The sequence below is a fragment of the Ixodes scapularis genome, unplaced genomic scaffold (assembly GCF_016920785.2).
Source record: "Ixodes scapularis isolate PalLabHiFi unplaced genomic scaffold, ASM1692078v2 PGA_scaffold11__112_contigs__length_91849675, whole genome shotgun sequence".
In the NCBI taxonomy this organism is placed as follows: domain Eukaryota; kingdom Metazoa; phylum Arthropoda; class Arachnida; order Ixodida; family Ixodidae; genus Ixodes; species Ixodes scapularis.
In genome coordinates, this window is record NW_024609837.1 from 14,473,183 (window position 1) to 14,491,883 (window position 18,701).

General features: G+C 47.4%; 1 protein-coding gene across 1 annotated transcript in view; it reads left to right on the plus strand.

Annotated features, from left to right (window-relative positions):
- Positions 1–18,701, plus strand: part of LOC120850598 — a 78,359-nt gene that overhangs the window by 51,682 nt on the left and 7,976 nt on the right. Inside the window, exons 16-25 of the mRNA XM_042288827.1 lie at positions 3,805–3,990; positions 4,940–5,116; positions 5,839–5,964; positions 7,230–7,339; positions 8,453–8,536; positions 10,506–10,620; positions 12,083–12,429; positions 13,753–13,854; positions 15,007–15,255; positions 16,501–16,620. Of these exons, the coding sequence (XP_042144761.1) occupies positions 3,805–3,990; positions 4,940–5,116; positions 5,839–5,964; positions 7,230–7,339; positions 8,453–8,536; positions 10,506–10,620; positions 12,083–12,429; positions 13,753–13,854; positions 15,007–15,255; positions 16,501–16,620 (1,616 nt within the window). The remainder of the gene's footprint in view (positions 1–3,804; positions 3,991–4,939; positions 5,117–5,838; positions 5,965–7,229; positions 7,340–8,452; positions 8,537–10,505; positions 10,621–12,082; positions 12,430–13,752; positions 13,855–15,006; positions 15,256–16,500; positions 16,621–18,701) is intronic.

The following is an 18,701-nucleotide window of genomic DNA, read 5'->3' on the forward strand; positions in this document are numbered from 1 at the left end:
ATGGCGAAAGCCGACGTCATCAGCTTTAATGCCGCGCCAAACGGCAGCTAACTTCCCTCTCCCAATGGAGTGAAGCCACGATCTGAAGGCTCCCAGCTTTGAAGCCACGCAGAAAGCCACGGAAAACGGCAGCTAAATTCACCTCTCCAAAAGGAGCAAAGTGGAGCCGAAATCTGATGGATAGGCTCCCATTGGCCGGCGCACACAAGTAAAACGAGGCGGCTGGCTACGGGGCCTCCCAGTGTACGCTCAGGCAGACTCTGGAGCGGCTGCATGGCCGATGTTAGTGTGGCGCGGCCACTTCACAAGAGTGCGCGCTTGGCCTTCAGCCGCAAGCTCGCAGTAGCGTAACGTGGCCGTCCAGGCCAGCTTGCCGCACACAAACTAAGGGAGCGGAAGAACGACATTCATGCTTTTGCATTCACAACTCGTATGGAGCGCTTGGGTGTACCTCGAGCCCTTTGTTCATGACGATTGTCATCGGTGTATATGTTTGTTGTGATAAAAAACCACTGAAAAGAAAAAAAATTGTTTTTTTTTAAACAGTCTGGTTGGGACATGCATGTAAAAACAAACTTTTACACAGGGAAACATTTTTTTTAGCGCAATATTGACGATGCGAGATTTATTTTTAATTTTGTGCGCAAAGCCCATAACGTCACGGAATGGTCATACACTCTTTCCACTTCATGGAGATGGTCATACACTCTCTCCACCTCAATGTGATGGCCAAGCCGATCCACCTCTTCTCCACGCACCCGAAATGCCGAGAGAAGTGGAAAGGAGGTGACTACCGACTAAATCGCACCTTGCGCCGTCACTATTGCTCTAAGAAAATTTTTTTTTCACATAAAATTTATTTTTTGACATGTGTGTCCCAACCAAATTGTTTAAAAAAATTTTCTTTCGCTGGCTTTTTAAAAAACGACTGAAGGTTTTCTATAGGAAAACACAGGCAGCCTTCTAGCTTGGGGCGGTGCAACATATTTGTTGATGTTTACGAACTTAGCGGACCTCCGAAGAATGTCGGCATGTTTAGCTCTTTAGTATATGTTTAAGAAATGGTAGTTTCCATTTGGTGTAGTCCCGGTGTAGAGACGTATTGTTTGACCTTTCACCAGTTCGTAAACCAACTGGTTATTACCTTCAGCAGTGACTGGAGCAAGTAGTATATTTCTACGGGGCTCAGTTCCATTGTGATTTGGTTTTACTACATGGTAAAGCCATTTTACAACAAATAGCTTTCTATGTTAGTAGTGTTATTTTACCACACAAGAACCTCAAATGCCTGTAACAACGTTACAAGCTTGCCATAGGTGTCTTTTTTAACTATGTATTAACATATTGAAGCGAGCCCTCTTTTTTAATGCCTCAAGTGCATGTAGAAGTATCACGACAAGTATGTATCTTTTCATTAGAGGAAACTTGCGTTATGAGATTTTGGTACATGTACTCTCGGTATTCTTCAGACAAATATACAATAAAAATACAGTGTAGACCGCATATAACGTATGTCGCGGGAGTCGCGAAAATCCGCACTATAAGCGGTACCGCGTTATAACCAAAACATCAATTTTTCAGGCCAAAATACATGCCATGAGACAACCTACCTTTGTAAAAGAATTTATTTTATGTTAGATGAAAAATAAAGCTTAGTTTGAGAAAAGTCTTTATTTCACCAGACTAGTACACATCTCTCTCAAGTGTGTCACACATTTTGAAAGAAATAAGCGGCTTTTGCCTGGCGCAGCCTTTTAACGGCGTCGCGGGTTGCGGACGGACGTTGCGAGCTTTCAGGATTGCTAACCCTAATCACTTTTCTCCGGAGATGAAAACGCGTGAAAATTCGCATCCTTCATACGGTACGCGCCAGAAAAATACCTTGAACTTGAGCACAGGCATGAAATGCTCCAAATAAGAAATCCGGGCGATGTTCGAAAACACAAATGCTTAGAAAGCACCACTTTAGCCGAAGTAAACAAACACGACGACACGGGCGTTTCTGCCGTCTTGAGAGCGCCGCCACATCGCCGCACGAGTAGGTGGATGTTCCCTTCTAGTACGTGCTGGGTTATCATAGCGACACACGACGAAAATTCGTAGACCGCGTCTGTTCACTGTCAAGGATAGCGTTCTTACGCGGAACGATGAGATGAACGCCACAACCGACGCCACGTTTGCGGACAGAAGCCGCCGGCCCGCGATTGGCAGGCAACGCTGTGCAACGCGCGCGAACACTTCTCGACCTGCGATTGGTCTGTCATTTCGGTTGTTTGTTTCCAACGCAGCGGAGGGACGCACGCACATGAACGACACGTGCGTGCGTCCTTCCGTCGCTATGGCAAATGAAGCCTCTCTCTTCGCTTCTCCGAGCAACCTCCTTGCCCCGCGAGTGCCGTTTGCGGCTCGCGCCGTTATCTAGTGTCGCACAGGGAAGCGTGCTCGCCGCTCCGGTCGTCGGCGCGGTCGGCGGGCTGTGCCAGAAACCGCACTATAACCGGTATTTCCCTTCGCGCGCCTGCATTTTAAGCGGTATGTAATTACATGGAGTTCTATGGGAGGCGAACCGGTGGTTTAAACAAACCGCGTTATACCCGGTCCTGCACTATAAGCGGTTACGTTGTAAGTGGTCTATACTGTATTGTTTTCTTAAATTGACCGTACTATGGTCAGTGCATGGTCAGGAAAATTAGTACTGTCTTTGCCAGACTATGGTCTGCAGACGACCATATACGATCAAACGCCTTTATGATGAAGTCCGCAGGACCGGCAAATTTTTCGGAGTGCAGGCAACTTGGTTGTAGTAGTTGCGAGTGAAAAATTGATAGCTCGAAATCAAATTTGTGCTATCACATATTGACATACTTGCGCAACATCTAAGGAAGTTTAGGAAAAAGTATTGTGCCAATCAGAGGCGGATCCAGGTATTGCATTTACACGCTCTGCGCAAATGTAATTTTAGCTGCCAATATGACATGGCAGGGTACCGTGGCACGTCTCCACTGACGGAGGCGCACCTGCAGCTGGTCATGGGTGTGCCGCAGTAACCGTGCTCTATAAGTAGCAAAACTTTGTAGGGCGTTTTCGGCATGCCTTTTGCTGAAGGAAGAGCACCCTACGAAGCTCACTGTTCACAAAGAGCGACGTGACCATTCTTAAGACTAGTAACTTTCTTGATGCCAATGTCCAAAAGCGGACCACAGACGACGGCATGTTTGTTGACATCAATACATTTGATGGGTGAAGCACATCCGGGGCTGGGCATTTCCTTGACTCCAGCTTTGTTAGGCGTGCGCGCTGCTCGATTCAACTGTTGATCAGTTCCTCAACCATGCACTTGCAGCCATTACGCGCGTGTGTAATGCTATGCTTGGCTTGGCTTGGCTTGGCCGGCCTGGCACAAAAGAAAATTATCTTGGTAGGCTTGGTGACTGGCTGAGTTTGATGCAGTTCGAGACTCTCGGAGCCGAAAATGGTCGTTGTGTTCATTATGCAAGGGAAAAAAGAAAAGTGAAAATATTGATGCCCTTTTTGGAGGGAGCGTTCATTATGCGAGTAAATACAATGTGCATTGAGTGCACCAGGTGCCGACTATGGACCAGGTACACCTAAGGAATATCTTTTATTCTTGAACTGAAATTTGTTTCTGCACACTATCGACAGATGCGGACTATAGTCCGGAAAATATGGTACGTCACTGAAATGTCGAGCTGTACGTTGTAACAGACCTCACTTGTAGGCATAATGTGCTTGGAAACGGAGAACGGCCGCTCTTAACAGTCTGTTCTCCGGCCGTCCTTGCAGGAGTGGCGTGGTTTCGTGGCAGAGAGCGCCTCGTCCCGAACGAACGTTGCCGAACGACCCGACTCCGCGGCAGGGAGTACGTCCTCGAAATCTACGACGCGAACAAGGGCGACGAGGGGACGTACTCTGCTGTGGCGTACTCTGACAGGGACGAAGTCTGGTGCGATTTCGCTCTGGCCGTGCGAGGTGGGTGCTCCAATGTGGCTTCCTTTTCGCTCCTTTGTGCGGCTCGTGCCTGCCGTCTTGCGGTGTCTCTTCGAGCGAGTCGGGGTTACCGATTGCTTTTCCGAAAGTTTCGTTCGTTAACTTGGGCTGGTGTGAAAATTAAGATCAACGTTTTGCTAAGAGACGTCTCGTCTTGAGGGTGGCTCTAAAATCCCAAAAGTGCTCCTGTGGGTTGGTTCCCTTCTCCACCACAAAGTGTTTTCTGCAGGTCTGTGCAGATCTGAGCCACCCATTGATACATAACTGTGGACCAAACAGTGCCTCTCATATACATTGTCATTTGCAGGGTTCCTAAGCTTCTGCACTGCTTTATTGCATCTGTGCCGGGTCTTGGAGGGGTTTTTGGGCCATCAATCGAGAAAGATTACAAACCCCTTCGTTGTTTTGGACAAACCTAGCTTGGTCATTGTGGGGCCATCCCTAAAGCGTTCGGGGCGAGTAAGCTCGCCCGCTTTCCCCGGTTTGCGCGCTTGACTGTCTGGGACGACCCAAGCTCGCTCGTGGCTTAGTTGACAGCTCTGCCAACGGATGGCGGCACTGAATTTTTTAAAACATTTTTTGCCAGTTTGTTTATCAGTAGAAATTTGACTTTGAAGGTAACGAAGTTCATCTTGAAGACAACAATTAAGCAGTTGAGGGTCAGGAATCTCCAGGAACTAAAAACGGTTGAGGGGTTAAGGTTCCTCTGAATAGAAAAGTTTGAGAATCTCTGTCTTAAAAGAAATGTTGACTGCCGCTTTCAGATTTTCGAGAGCTTCCTTCCAGGTTCATATTATCAGCTTTGACCGTGTTCATGTTTTATTTAAACTTTTGGGTAACCGCTCCTAAAGCGATCCCGGAAGCGAACCTATCCCACCGAGCGAAGTGTCGATTCGACTGGGGTTGCCGCGCTCACGGGCTGTCTCCACAGCCACCAGCCGAGCCAGCAACGCCCCCGACTTCACGGTGGCCCCTCACGTGGTGGAGCCCCTGGGCGAGCCGTGCGTGCAGCTGTCGTGCACGGTGAGCGGCTACCCCGAGCCCCGAGTCTGGTTCCTCAGGGACGACCTCCCCCTCCCAGACGGCGAGGAGGACCGCTTCTCCCTGGGTGAGCTCTTCCCCCGGTCCCTCGCACCCACTCTGGCACCGGGCTGTACAGTGGAATCTCTTAATCCAAACTCCTGGATAATTTAAACTAGCATGCAGGTCCCATCCTATGTGTTTCTAGGAAGGAAACTCCCGGCAATTCAAACTTTGCATTATTCAAACAAAGTTCCGGACCCCCTCGGGTTCCAATTAACGAGATTCAACTGTGCCACGACGTAAGATATACACGTAGGTGTGGACACCGTGCGCGTTGCAGCTGTCGAATACAATTCCCCTCCTCGCCTCAGTCTCAAGCGGCACCACCAGATGACTCTTCGACTATTGGCTAGTGGTCACCCGTCGCGGGCCTGGTTTTCTATACTTCTCTTTGGGAGACATGCTTGTTTTTAAATTCATTTTTGGCGTAAAGCGTTGTGTGGAACCTGGCACTTGCGCCACGCTTGTTGCTTACGCGCGGCTTTGTCATTGACCCTAGTTTTGTGCCTCGACAGTGGCAAGAACAGTTTCACTGGGATTATACTGGGATTGCACTCCCATGGGACTTTGTATGGTCGACCGCAATTCGGCGTGGTGCGTGTTCGCACCTACATAACTTACGCCGTGGGCTCCACCCACTGGAGACATTCTGTATCCCACGCGTGTCGAGCAAGGCTACTTTTAGCTTTCGTGGTGTACTTTCAAGAGCAACCCGACAGGACGGCCGCGCTCTCCTCTTGTTTTCAGAGAATAAGGGCTATGGGGAGTGGTGCCTCAGGATTGAGAGCCCATCATCAGAGGACGAGGCCGAGTATGTTGCTGTGGCCAGCAACAGCCTGGGGCAGAAGCTGAGCAGGGTTACCTTTCGTCTGGGTGAGTGGTCTCCTGTTGGCATCAGCCCTGGCAGTTATTGTTTGACAGAGCTTCCGGCTTTCTGCTTTCTCTGCGTGGGCCACGTATAAATAAAATAGTCTATTTTCTAGCTGCGCGTAAAAAGAAGCTTTTAATGTTCTTAGCAAACAACAAATGCTGTTAGTCGATTACCTGCAGATCTTAAGTGGGGAGGTGCAGCTTTTCTGAGAGCTGACTGTGGACGATAGACATTGATTGAAGTGTTTCTGCATTATACTGTGAAGCCACTTAACTTTCTAGATTATGCAGCAGGCTGGGTACTCAAAAACCTTGCAGAGGCACATTTTGAGGGCAACCTGTTGTACCTAGTTTACAAGGATGTCAATTAAGTGGACGGAAGGGCTCTAGGAAAGGCCATCAATCGAGTTAACCTCCTTTGGAGGCCTTCGAATCTATCAAAAGGTTAGTGGGAGGCTGTAGTGACTGTCGACTCAGTGAAGAATTGGGTGCTGAAGGGCATTTTGCGTAGGTTAATGACATAGACCGGGTGTCCCTCCACAAAATCTGCAGGGTTTTTCCCCCGCAGATATGACTATGCATTGCCGGACGGTTATTCTCCGCCCAAAACTAGTGCTAGCGGTCCAAGCCAGAAAAGTTTCAGAGCTGACCGTTGATTTATTCAAAAGTTCCAAGTGATTTTCTGAAAATTCCAATGGGGAAAGTGCAACCGACAGAGTCCTCGAATATGTGGAGCTGAATGGCCCCAGTTACTAAGGATGCAGCAGGTTCTGCATTGGGCCTAACTTTTAGGTCAGCTGTCAAGCTTAGCTGACCTTTAGGTCAGCTTGAGATCAGCTCGGTCAGCTTGACAGCTGACCTAAAGACCTCACCTTTAGGTCAGCTGTCAAGCTGACCTAAAGGTTAAACCATTTTTCCATTGAAAATTTTCAGAAAATCACTTGTAACCTTTGAATAAGATAACGGTCAGCTCTGAAATTTTTGCGTCTGGTTTGTGTTGCTAGGACTTTGTTTGGGCGGAGAATGAGCATTTTGGTGGTGCCTACTAATTTATTTTTCCGATGAAGAATAAAAATGTGTAAATATTTTGGGGGGAACACCTTGTACAGGGAAAAGTTTTTATTCTAATTTGTGTAAATATTTTTGAAGATCTTAGTGTTGTTATGCAGCTCTGGTAGGTGACTGTGATGATCTTAAGCTGTGATCTTCTTGAATGCCACGATGTAAAGGTAATTTTTTGTGGGCTTTTTTTTCTTGCGACTTAACAGCTGACCTAAAGGTGAGGCCCGATGCAAAACCTGTTGCCAAGGTGACGGAGCGGAGATCAAAGCCACAGGCCGAAACCTCAAGAAGGGCAGTGAATGCGGAGACTGAAGGAGTGAGTGGGTCGTGCATCTTCAACCAAATGGCCATTGCATTTCTCGGATATCTACAGCAGCAGGCTGCAAGCTCGTTCGAGCTTTGCCGTCGAATCGGCTGGTCGCTTACTGCCCCCGTGAACTGGTCCTTACACTAACGTCTGGAAACTGCCATTCCATGTTCTTTGCACTATGAATGTTTTCTCTGAACTTTGTGCGTATAGCAGAATATTTTTTTAATTTAGTGGTGCTGTCATAAGTGGAGCCTTCTGCATAAATGCAGAATATCTTTAAAGTTGTCTTCTTTCCTTCTGCCAATTAGAACATCTGACAAGAGGAACAATGTTTTCATGGTCTTTAGAGTTTTACCTGAAATAGAGTTTACTGTGACTCAATGTCTGATTTGTTTAGACTATCTGTTGTCTGTGCCTACTAACTCTGTAGATTAAGAAAGTTGCACGCTTTTATGCCTGTGAACCCTAGTTTGTTGGGATCTTTAGAACTTCTTGCATGTGAAAGGTGCAAAGGTTTTTTTTACAATATTAATATACCCTCATTAAGGGATAGCTTAAGCCTATGGAAGAATTTGGATTAATTTGTGCTTTGAGCATTTTACTAAATCTAATCTCTGTGCTGTACACTCTCTAGTTGTTTAAAACTTGGGAATTGTGTGCTCCAAGTAGGAACTAAGCCTATTAAATATGTTTGCTCTCAAGAAGCCTTTGCACTTTTTTATTGTTGTAGACTAACCCCCAATTGCTCGAGCTTTCTAACACCGTCTTAACAAATTCCAAAACTGGTGGAAACTGGTTGGAACGACGTGGCAAAGTGCCTCCCGGAAGCCTCGTAAGTCGCAGCCGGCAGTGCACTAAGAGGATTTGCTCCTTCAGGCCCCAAATGAATGAAAGTAGAATGTCGTCTGCTACTGTGAGGCTTCTTGAAGGTTTCTTTTAAAGCTAACTCTGTCCCATGTGTAGTTAATGCAATTCGACCAGTACTGACCGCCAGACGGCAGGTTTGACGGCGTGGGTGTGGCAGTCTCTGTTAGGGGGTTTGTTTGACTATCTCTGGTGGCGGTGGCGCACTAACACTCCGTGGTTTGGACTCCCTTCTCACCGCTCTGCTCGTGCCAGAGGCCGCAACGCTTCAGGCCTCTGGTCATTCAGCGCACGTGGGCTGAACGGCAGGCGTTGCAGCCACCGCACTGGGCATGCAAGGTAAAGAGTCTTACCTCGTGACACGTTGTGGCACCTTGTGACACATTCTTCCCTTCCCTGTAACTGGTTGTGGTGCATTTTGGGTCCCTGGGCGACGCATTTCGGGCCCCTGTGACACATTGTGACATGTTGTAGCACCTTATGATGTTGTAGCCTCCCACCTAACTTGTTGTGGCACATTTTGGGTCCCTGTCACATGTTGTAGCCCCTTATACATCTTCCCCGTGACATACGACAAGTTATGGACCCACGTGACACCTTGTGAAGTTTTGTGACATCCTGTGACAGCCAAACATGTGGTACATTTGTGATGTTCGCGACATCTTGCAACTCAGTTTCACATACCGTAATGTCCCGAGAGATAGCCCACCTAAAATCGAAAGCAAATCGGACAAAAACAAAAAGTAAACTAATTCTCAGTGTGCGGTAAAAAAAAGTTTCAATATTGATAGTTTTAGATTTTTGTAACCTGTGAAACTTGTGAAGGGGGCAATGAGCCAAAGATGACTGTCCTTCCCAGTTAGCAACGTTTGCTTATCTCCCACAGTGACTGAGTAACACCATTTCTGCTGAGGTCACCATTGGCCGGGACTTCGCAATAGCTAGCAGTGGGCTATCTTTAGGTGTTTTTGAAGAACATAGCAAATCATGCCAAAGTGCGAGTGGGTTACCTTTCGGGGGTGGTGCATCTCGGGATATTACGGTAGTACTCAAAGTTAGGACCTACCACTTAAATGCATGTAAGGGCCACATTTTAGTTTTGTTAAAAATTCAGGGCTAAATTTTTTTATGTGTGGCCCATACATGGGTAAAAACAAAATAGCTTTGGATGTTCATAAAAAAAAAATGGTGGGACTTATAATTGCATGCAGTGGGCTCTAGTGCCCGTATTTAGGTCTCGATCACTGTAACCTGCGGTATCTTCGGTGCTTGAGCCTGACCGGCATCAACGGTGGCGGGAGTTGTCCTAAGCCGTCCAGTAAGCGCCTTTACATTCTTGACGACTGACGGCGACGTTTGGAAACTCGAGTGTCCAATTTCACAGCAGCTACTATTACATGGGCGGAAGGCGATTGTGGATGATACGAAAACCATAGAAAGGGCAGCTTTCCGAAGCTTTACTCCCGCAATCTTTCTCATTGGCGCTTAAAACGCTGCAAAAAACGTATGGCGAATCGCTAGGCAATTGTGTTGCGTACGTGAAATGTTCTAGCACTGTAAACGTAGCGATACTCTCGGTTGCCAGACGCTTACGTTCACGGCGCTCTTCATCAGATAGTTTAACACATACCATGTGTACACTTGATAGTGGTCCCTAGAACGAAGCGATACCACCGCCAATCGGGCTGGTAATCCTGGCGATCATCCAGAATTTTCCATACTCTTGAGCTCCTCTCTCTCAATACGCACGGGTGGTTGAGCTTCTCCTTGCCTGCATCACTCCTCTTCAGTCTGGTCAAATGACAATGCCTTCGAGCTTAAAATACTCTTTTGATTAAACTAAACACAACAAAACTAAACAATATCATAAATATGTTCCAGTTAGCAATTTACTAATGGAGACACCCAAGGCACAATTTTTAATAGATATTAGACCATTTTTCTTTTTTCATATTACCGTTAGCACACTCAGCCTCTAGGGCTCGGTAAAAAAGGTTTAATGAATTCCTAACATTCTAAATGTATAAAGTGCCAGTGACGGACAAGGACATGAAGACAGGGTAGCGCGCACTGTCCTGTCTTGTTTATCTCCAAGTCTATCTCTTGCATTTGATATTATTTAGTATGTTGAACCAACTACTTAGCCCATCTCAATAATTGAGTACAATTCCTAACATTGTTTCATCAAGACAGTGATTAACCACAAGGCAGGAAAATTAAACCTGTCTAAAATTTGCCAAATCGGGCAATATCTCGAACTCCAAAGGCATGTCTAGACGTGGCCTAACATTGTCTCGATGAATTTCAGCCGGCAAGCACGGATGGCTCTTTGGTGTACGACGAGACATCTTCCTTCAAGAGCGTTGACGAGAAGACTGAGCCCATTCCGTCTATGGAAGTCCTCAACGCTCCCCCGAAACCAGGTTTGTCCCTGCACCCTTGGTAGAGTGTAGGATGACAGGAGAGATCACCAAGTCTGCAGTAGGATTTGGTAGAGAAGCATGTAGACTGCCACCAGTCTATGCAAGTTGGCAAAGGTATCGTCGACCTGCGAAATCTTCTTCGGCATGGTTAAAAATCTTGTCCATTCTCTTGTGGCAGGCCAAGGGAACTGTCCCTTTTTTTCTCTCTTTTTTTTTTGGGGCAGAGGGTCAATGTTTATAGAAGTTAAGACTGCAGGTTGGGAGCCAGAAGAATTCATGTAGTGCTGTATGGTCCAGCAGATTTTCAACGGTAGCAGAGCGGGCGGAAATGTTTCAAATAAGCCAAAGCTTGTTTAGCTTGCTGTACTCAAAGGGCATCTTAGTCATTGAAGGGACAGATATCGCAACCCTGACAGGCAAAATAGTGTCAACAACTTGCACCTGCAGAACACTAAACAAGATTGTGCCGCGGTGTCGGTTTTAATGCACCACGGTAGGTTTTCATAATATTGCTGGTTGGTTGTTTTTGCAGTTTATGGTATTAGAATCTTGAGTTGATAGGTTCCTAAAACTTGGGAGGCGTATTGTTTAGCGGATATGCTGTCTTTTTCTGGAATTTTACAGGGATTATATTTCCAGGCCAAACAAACTACTGAGTGTAAAATGGGGAGGGGGAGAGGCTTTGTCTCATCTGAAATGTTCATTTATGCTTCTTCTGAAGGGGCGCTAAACTGCTTCCTGCCATAGCCTACCTTATGGTCATAACTCAATCTATTTTCTTCAAGCATCCTAAAAAAAATGTACATTCATGCATGGTAGTTGGTTTCTCTATTAAAATCGGTATCAAAGATTGATCATTTCGGGACTACCGCTCAAACCAGATGCTGGAACTGGATGAGGAGATTAAAGAGGAAGTTTCAGTCGTCATCTAAGGTAAACACATTTAGCGATCGACGCAATCATTTGTTTTTATTTTCCTGTGACACGCTCACAGATGTTGGCATCTGCTCTAAAAGCATCAGTGGCTGCTTTAAAGCAATATTTTGCCTGCTACAAAACCTGCTACAAAAGATAAAAGGCCTCTTCCATCACTGTCACCGTGTAGGCGACAGAGATAGACAAGTGGTACCTGACAAAGGCCCCTGCCCCCTAAAGTTAAGCAGTTCAGGATAGTTACATATTAACATTAATTCTACAAAACAAATCGAAGCAAAACAGAAAAGTAAACAACGGCACAACTGTTTGGTTAAAGTTACTATAAATAAATGTCAGTAAAAGTTAATTGTGTTATCTAAAAAAAAGAAAACTAGACAAGGAAACAACAGCAACAACAAATACAAATGAGATTACAGTGGAAGCATTTTTTTTTTTTTAAATTGTCTGCATAAAGTGACTATGTCCTCTTGACGCTAGTTTTCCAAGCAATTTGGCCTCCCTTTGACACCCCTTTCCGACCTGCCAGGGTCCATTGCGGAGCGGGAGCACGCCAAGTGGCTCAACGCGGTTCCGCTGCGGAACAACCCGTACAGCACAGAGAACCTGGCCAAGCGCGCCAGCCAGAGCAGGCGGGAGTCCCTGGCGACGACCAAGGCGTCCTCCTTCGAAGGCGCCGCCGACGAGGAGGGCGAAGACGACGCGTTCTCGCCGCCCCCGCTCCCGTCGTCGTACCTCCGTGACTACTATGTCAACAACCCCAGGCTGGTAGCCAAGGCAGAGACCCCTTTGGCGCGCAAGACACCGCCGGCCGTCGACGCCCCCGTAGCGGAGGGCAGGGACCTGGAGGAGACGCTGCACTCCTTCGAGGAACAGGTGACGGCACAAGTTGCTGAGTTGCTCAGTTAAACCAAAACCGCCTGGAAAACGATGAGATCCTGCCGCTCGAATTGTCGTTGCTAATGGATCGACGCAGCAGTGCCTAGCTCGCGTCGGCATCTTTGCTAACACATCTTGCAGTGTCTCGCAGCAACGTCGACACGGACGCATCTGCCGCCTTGCGGCAACCATCGACGAGCTCTAGCTAGGTGGTATCGGTTGAACCCACGTGTGAGGTGTTACAAAATATGTGGCTAGGCATAAGACGCGTTGGAAAAATCGGCGTCTGCGAGTGACAAGCTCGGACTTTTGCCGAAAGTTTGTCTTAGCTTTGGAATTTGCCTCTCGAAATTTCTAGGTGCAGGTTCTATAGTGTGCAAAATTAGAATGCCACCCATCGACATTTTTAATGGCCGATGCCGACAATCGAGCTGCACTTGTGGCGCCATCTGCCGATCAGGGCAGATGGAGCGCAAAACCCCGTCAGCGCTTTTCATTGTGCGAATGGGAGTTTATTTTGCACGACAGTAAAATGCTGTTTAACAAGTGCTCCAGGCAGGAAAACAACTCGCGTATCTTCAGTGTGGTTGTGCTAAATACTTGCTGAAAAAGGGGTTTTTTCTGGCTTTTATTTTTCGCTTTTTGCATTTGCACATTGTGTCGTCGGGAGGGTTGACTTCGAGTTGGGATATTGCGGTAGTTTAGTTTCGTGGTTAAAAAATAGTTTTTCTGGGGCGACGCTGTACATTTTTGCAAAGTTGGTCTTGTTAAAATTGTATCGCAACAATGTTTTGTCAACCTCTAACAAAAATGCCATTGCGTCATTTGAGAATGCAGACTTCATCTTTCGAGATGTCTTCCGGTCATTTCACTGAGGGAAGTAATTGCGGCTATAAGACCTATGCAAATAAGTGCCTTATAAGTTGATTGTGTTAAAGAGGTTGTCAGCGGGAGTAAAACAGATACTGTGTGGCCACTTTACTTTATCCAATATTCGCCGCCATTTCTGAAAGCAACTGATGCACCCCCGATTACCCCTAAACAATGCAAACCAGATATATATAAAAAAAAGCAAAAATATATAGGTGATTAAAAGGGCATCATGAAAGATTGTGTTAAAAAGTACTTTGAAAGTACATTGTATATTGTGCCCGGTATACTTACTACTTTACTTGAAGTATGTAGCCTCTAATTTACTTTGTACTTTACTTTACCCAACACTGCAGTTCCCCTCTGGCTTTCTCTTAGACTTCCTACTTTGGACATTTGAGTGCCCGTAGAGATGTTGCAACGTTCCTTCCGTGCTCTTGTCTCGTTCAGGTGTACTCGAGCACAAGAAAGGCCTTTGCTCCGACGGCGCACCAGCGCTCCTTCAGTCCTCTAGCCACGAGCTCACCCCAACTGGTCGCTCCAGAATCAACGGTGAGGCTCGCTTTTTTGTACCCAAGCGCCCTCTGCTGCACCGTTTGGCAGAACCGGGGCTGTCGACCAATCTCGACCGTCGAGACGTCATTTGGGCGCGCACCCGCATCCCGCTCGCGCTCCGTTTCAATGTGTCCAATTTCTGCCGAACGGTTTCTGAGTAATGAACATACCTATTTTCGGGAAGGCTTAACAGTAGGCAAACGCCACATGACGGTATAAATGCCGGCACCGGTATAGCGAGCATCGATCTGGCGGAGGCGTCGGCGCAGCTAGCATTCTGCTTGACGTAAGAAACGTTTTGATGCAAACTCGTTGACGCACAGACATTCTGCGTGCTGCGGGGTTTCTGAAACTCCGAGCTCGAGGTTTCGGAGAGTAAAATTCAGCCACCCCCCTTCCCCCCGACCTCTCGATTTTGCGTGAACACCGTTGCCATTGCGCAGGCATACTTCCGTTCTTCGAGTCGTTCTGGTTCATTTCTCTCGTAACGAAGTAGTGGGAAGCTCTTGTTCCTTATGCGCACCACCTTTATACTTTCGTTCGTGGTTCGAAAATCTTTGGTTCCTTTCTGGGGACGGGAAAATGCTAACGGTGGAAGACTCTGGACAGAGACAGGTGGCTCGGTTCCGTGGAACACTGTGTTGGCCGGGCCTCCTCACCTTGGTCTCTGGGAATCCTCCCATAATCAAAATGGTTTTCACCGAGTTCTGAGCTGCACGAGAGCTGGCCGCACATCAGTACCATCTTATGGGTGAGGAACCACCAGTGTGTGAGCACTGCAAAGAAATTTTGTCTGTTTTGCACATTCTCTTTTTTTGCCTCGGTCTCCTACGACGACATTTCCCAGAGTCTTCCGAGCCCCACATTCCATTTCACCCTGCCTTATTTCTAGGGGAGCAGCCTCTCGTATCGCGTGACCTTCACTTAGCTCTTGTAGAAAATATACGAATTTTACGCAAACTATATTTCAGTTTCATTCTTAGCGTACCTTTTCTAGTGTTTTCTAGTTTACCTACTTTGGCGCAGTATGGCCATCGGAGCTCTCACGCCGCCCGCAGACAGCCCCCTTTTCATGAGGCATGAGCGTCCAACGTCTTTCGTCTTCTCCTTTCCTTCCCTTACGTCTCTCCTTTTCTTTCGGCCGGTCAGTCCTGCCGCGCGAGTCCCGGCGGCGCAATGTCCCCGGAGAACCGCAACGGTTTGGGGAAGCTGCGCGCGAGCTCGGACGCCGAAGACGACGGCAGCGGTGGCTGCGAGGGCGACCCGCGGAGTCCGTCTCTGCCCTCGGTGCGAGAGTTGGTGCTCAAGTTTGCCAGCCAGTCCGGGCAGTCCGCCCCGGACGGGTCGTCCTCCTCCAACCTGGAGTGCAGCCTCCACAGTCCGGGGCAGGAGTTCCAGGTGCCTCTCCGTTTCTCCTGGCCACCTCTCCCTCTCGTTCTTTCTTTTCCTGGCATGGCGAGGAACAGCCGTGCCGGCTGTTCCTCGCCTCTTGTTTCCTTGCTTTGCCCCGCAATAGCAGCCAAGGCGGTCCCCGAACTGGTCTACAGCAAAGTGCCGCCGAGAATGCGGCTCGATGCAGCTCGGATTGTCGCTCCTTCGGTGGAAGGTTGCACCCGTCGGCTCTGAATGCTCCTGGCATTTAAATTTAAATTGGACTTTGGTTTCTTAAGTAGTTCCCTTTTCTTGCCCTCTTAAATATGTGCTTGCCTGCCGGATGCCTTTTGCTAATCTTTCCCTTAAGTCTTGCGCCCTCGCTTCCTTAATTAAGAAACTAAAACTGCAGATTTCAGGTTAAATTTTTTTTTTTTTTATTGTCTGAACCCAGTTTTAGAATTTGAAACCCAAATCACTAAATAGAGTGAGTGCAATAATAGGTTACCTACATATAGCCTCTCGGCATATTTTATGTTGCCTCCATGATACATTGTGCTGTACAAATCGTATAGAGTAAAAAGAAAAAAGCAGCCCAGAAATTTGATGCCCATCCTTCTCAAACACGAACAAAACGTGATGGTGCAAGTGAGCTGGTGCAAGTTCATAATTGTAGATTTACCCGAGGCTGCGGTGACGATAGAAAAACTACAGGAAGAAGGAAAGAAGCCTGTCGTCACCGCATTCTCAGGGCAATTCTACAATTACATATTCTTTCTCTTTTGCTGTGCTCTTTGCAACTTCAATTGCCCCTTGCTGTTGCCGTCGGCTCGATAAAGCGCTTCTGCTTCCTCCCCTGCAGAAGGGCTTGAATAGTGAATTTGCCGGTTTTGTCCAGCTCTGAAGAGTCGATTGACATCGTTTCTGAAATTACTACTGGGTCCCGTGGAAATTTTCAACATTCTGAATAGCGTGCTTGGATTGTCTCGGCTCAGCTCGGCCGTATCTCGACTTTGTTGCGTTCCCCCACACGCTCAGGTGGCATGTGGACTTCTGCTTTCTGCCCCCTTTCTTAGGCCTAAGGAATTTGAAATAATAGCCCAATGAGCGTAACCATTTTTCTTTTTTCAAAACTTCAAAGCGTAATCTTGGTTTGAACTGCACTGCCACAAAAATGGCGTCGCAATCCTTGGCTTATTGACGGTACGACGTCTTGGCTGCTGATGCACGAGGAAGGAGTTTCAGTGGGCTTGTCTGCAATCTGTCTCGCAGAGTGCCTTTCCAGACAAGAAGGTGATCCTGGAAGAGAAGGGGCTCAACGGGCAGGAGGCTTCCTCTGGCAAGGACCGCCTGGCCCCACCCAAGCCCCAGGAGCCCTGGTCAATCAAAAAGGTGAAGGATGGACACAGTGTACCCACTGCTCTTACTGTAGGATGAACAGTCACACTTTACTGGCAAGACTTAATTATATACATCGTGGCCCTGACCGATTGCTGGGTTTATCATATTTTAATTGTTCATCACTCTAAAAAAAAAAAAATAAAGAAAACTGTTTTCCATAAAGAGTGTTGCAGAACTAAGGCGGGAAGGATGCAGTGCCTTTCAGTTAAAGAAACATCAAGTGGGATTTACAATTACAAGTAGGTGTGTGCAGACATTTAACCTTCAAATCAATAGACCACTTGCTAAATCGCCCGAGTCCGCACTCTAGGAATCATGGGAACGGTGTTCCTTCAGTTCCCTAGTGATCGGTAATATTGACCAGTTCTATGCTTGCAGCCTTACACACTTTTGAGTGTAACTCGGAGTTGCCTTAAGGGGGGACGCGGGCTTTGAAAACCGGAAAATCGCGAAAAAGTCGATTTTTGGAAAACCTTATTTTTCGGTTGTATATCTCATAAACTACCTTCTCTGTAATTATCAGCACCAAATACAACAGGGAAATATTTAAAAACAATTATTTACGAGGCCTGAATAGCATCCAAGTGACGGTCAAACGTCAAAATCAACCCCAACTTCGCGCACTCGCCATTTTCGACGCGTTGGGCCGACGGCCGCCATCTTAGTCTTGTTTTGAACGTGAATTCTTTCTCTTTTTTTTGCCAGCTCCCAAAATGGCGTCGGCCGCGTGGTTACGGCGTGGTCGCCGTTCTTCCATGTCGCAATCGCAAGAACGCGATTGGACAGAGCGCGCGCTCGAGGAGCGTGCGGGGGAGCGCGCGACTGCTATTGGCTGGGACGCGATTTCTCCGCGCGCGGAGCGCTCTCCTCCTCCGTTTCTCCTGCTGTTGCCGCTTGCGTCGTCTGCTTTTGGTAGTGGTCTGCTTGCACACGCTCTTGCTTTGTCAGCTCCACTTCGTTTTTCGCCATCTTTACGATCGTTTTCTGAACTTTCTTTGAGTAGTTTCGTGTAGCGTGCCCGTCTGTTTCGTGGTCGCACACGATGCGGGGTTCGAAGTACAAGACGGTGCACGCGTTTGGCGCGCGGAAGCGGTCCATGAAGTTAGTGCGGATGGCGAAGTTGGAAGTTTCTGCACGGCGTGCCGTCAATGATGATCGCGTCAACACTTCCAGTGATGGATTTTCTGTGCCATCGGCTGTCGTCGAGGAAGAACGCATCGTCCCGCTCACGCCTGGAGTACCGAGCATGCCGACCGTTGTGGTTCCTCCCGAGATCGCGGGTCCCAGCGCCCGTCTTCCGCCTGCCGCGACAAGTAGGAGCGCGTCTTCTAGCACCCATCTGCGGACGCATTTTCCGACACGTGAGGAGATCGAAGCAGAAGCTAGACATTGTGATATTGCTCAAGCCGAACTTGGAGCTATGCCAGCAAACTGCACTGCATGAAGCGGTGTTGAGGTTCAACGCCGGCTGCTACAAGGCAACTGCAGAAATATCGGTTGCAGTGGGACTTCAGCCGACCCATCTAGCCCTCCAACGAGCTGCCGAGAAAGATGCCCTACGTCTGCATAAGGCCAGCAAACAACATCAAGAGAATTTGGAAAGGCGGAACAAGAAGAAAGTGCGCAAGAACACTTTTGACTATTCTGCAGGGTCATTCTAAAGCTGAAAATCTGCGTGCAACTTTCAAGTGCTGTTTTCTCAGAATGGATTTTTTCACTGTCGTGGCTGCTCGTCCCAGCGATATCTCAGGAACTGATGAATGGATTTTTGTGCTGTCTTTTTTATTCTGTTCTCTAATAACTTTGTGAGGGCATAACAGAGCCCTTTCTTTAGAAAACTTTACTAAAAATTTATAATAAAAAAATGAAATTTGGTGAATGTGGGTTTCATTGACTACACAAAATTCAAAGTTGCGTTAAAAATTTTCAACAAAGAAATTTAAAAAAAGGGCTTTGTTATGCCCTGGGGAACCTATCCAGGGGTCGTCATAACAAAGTTTACGCCGCTACTACCTTTTTCATATTCTCCAGACCTGGGATAAGGAATGCATATGGACGATTTTGATAAATAT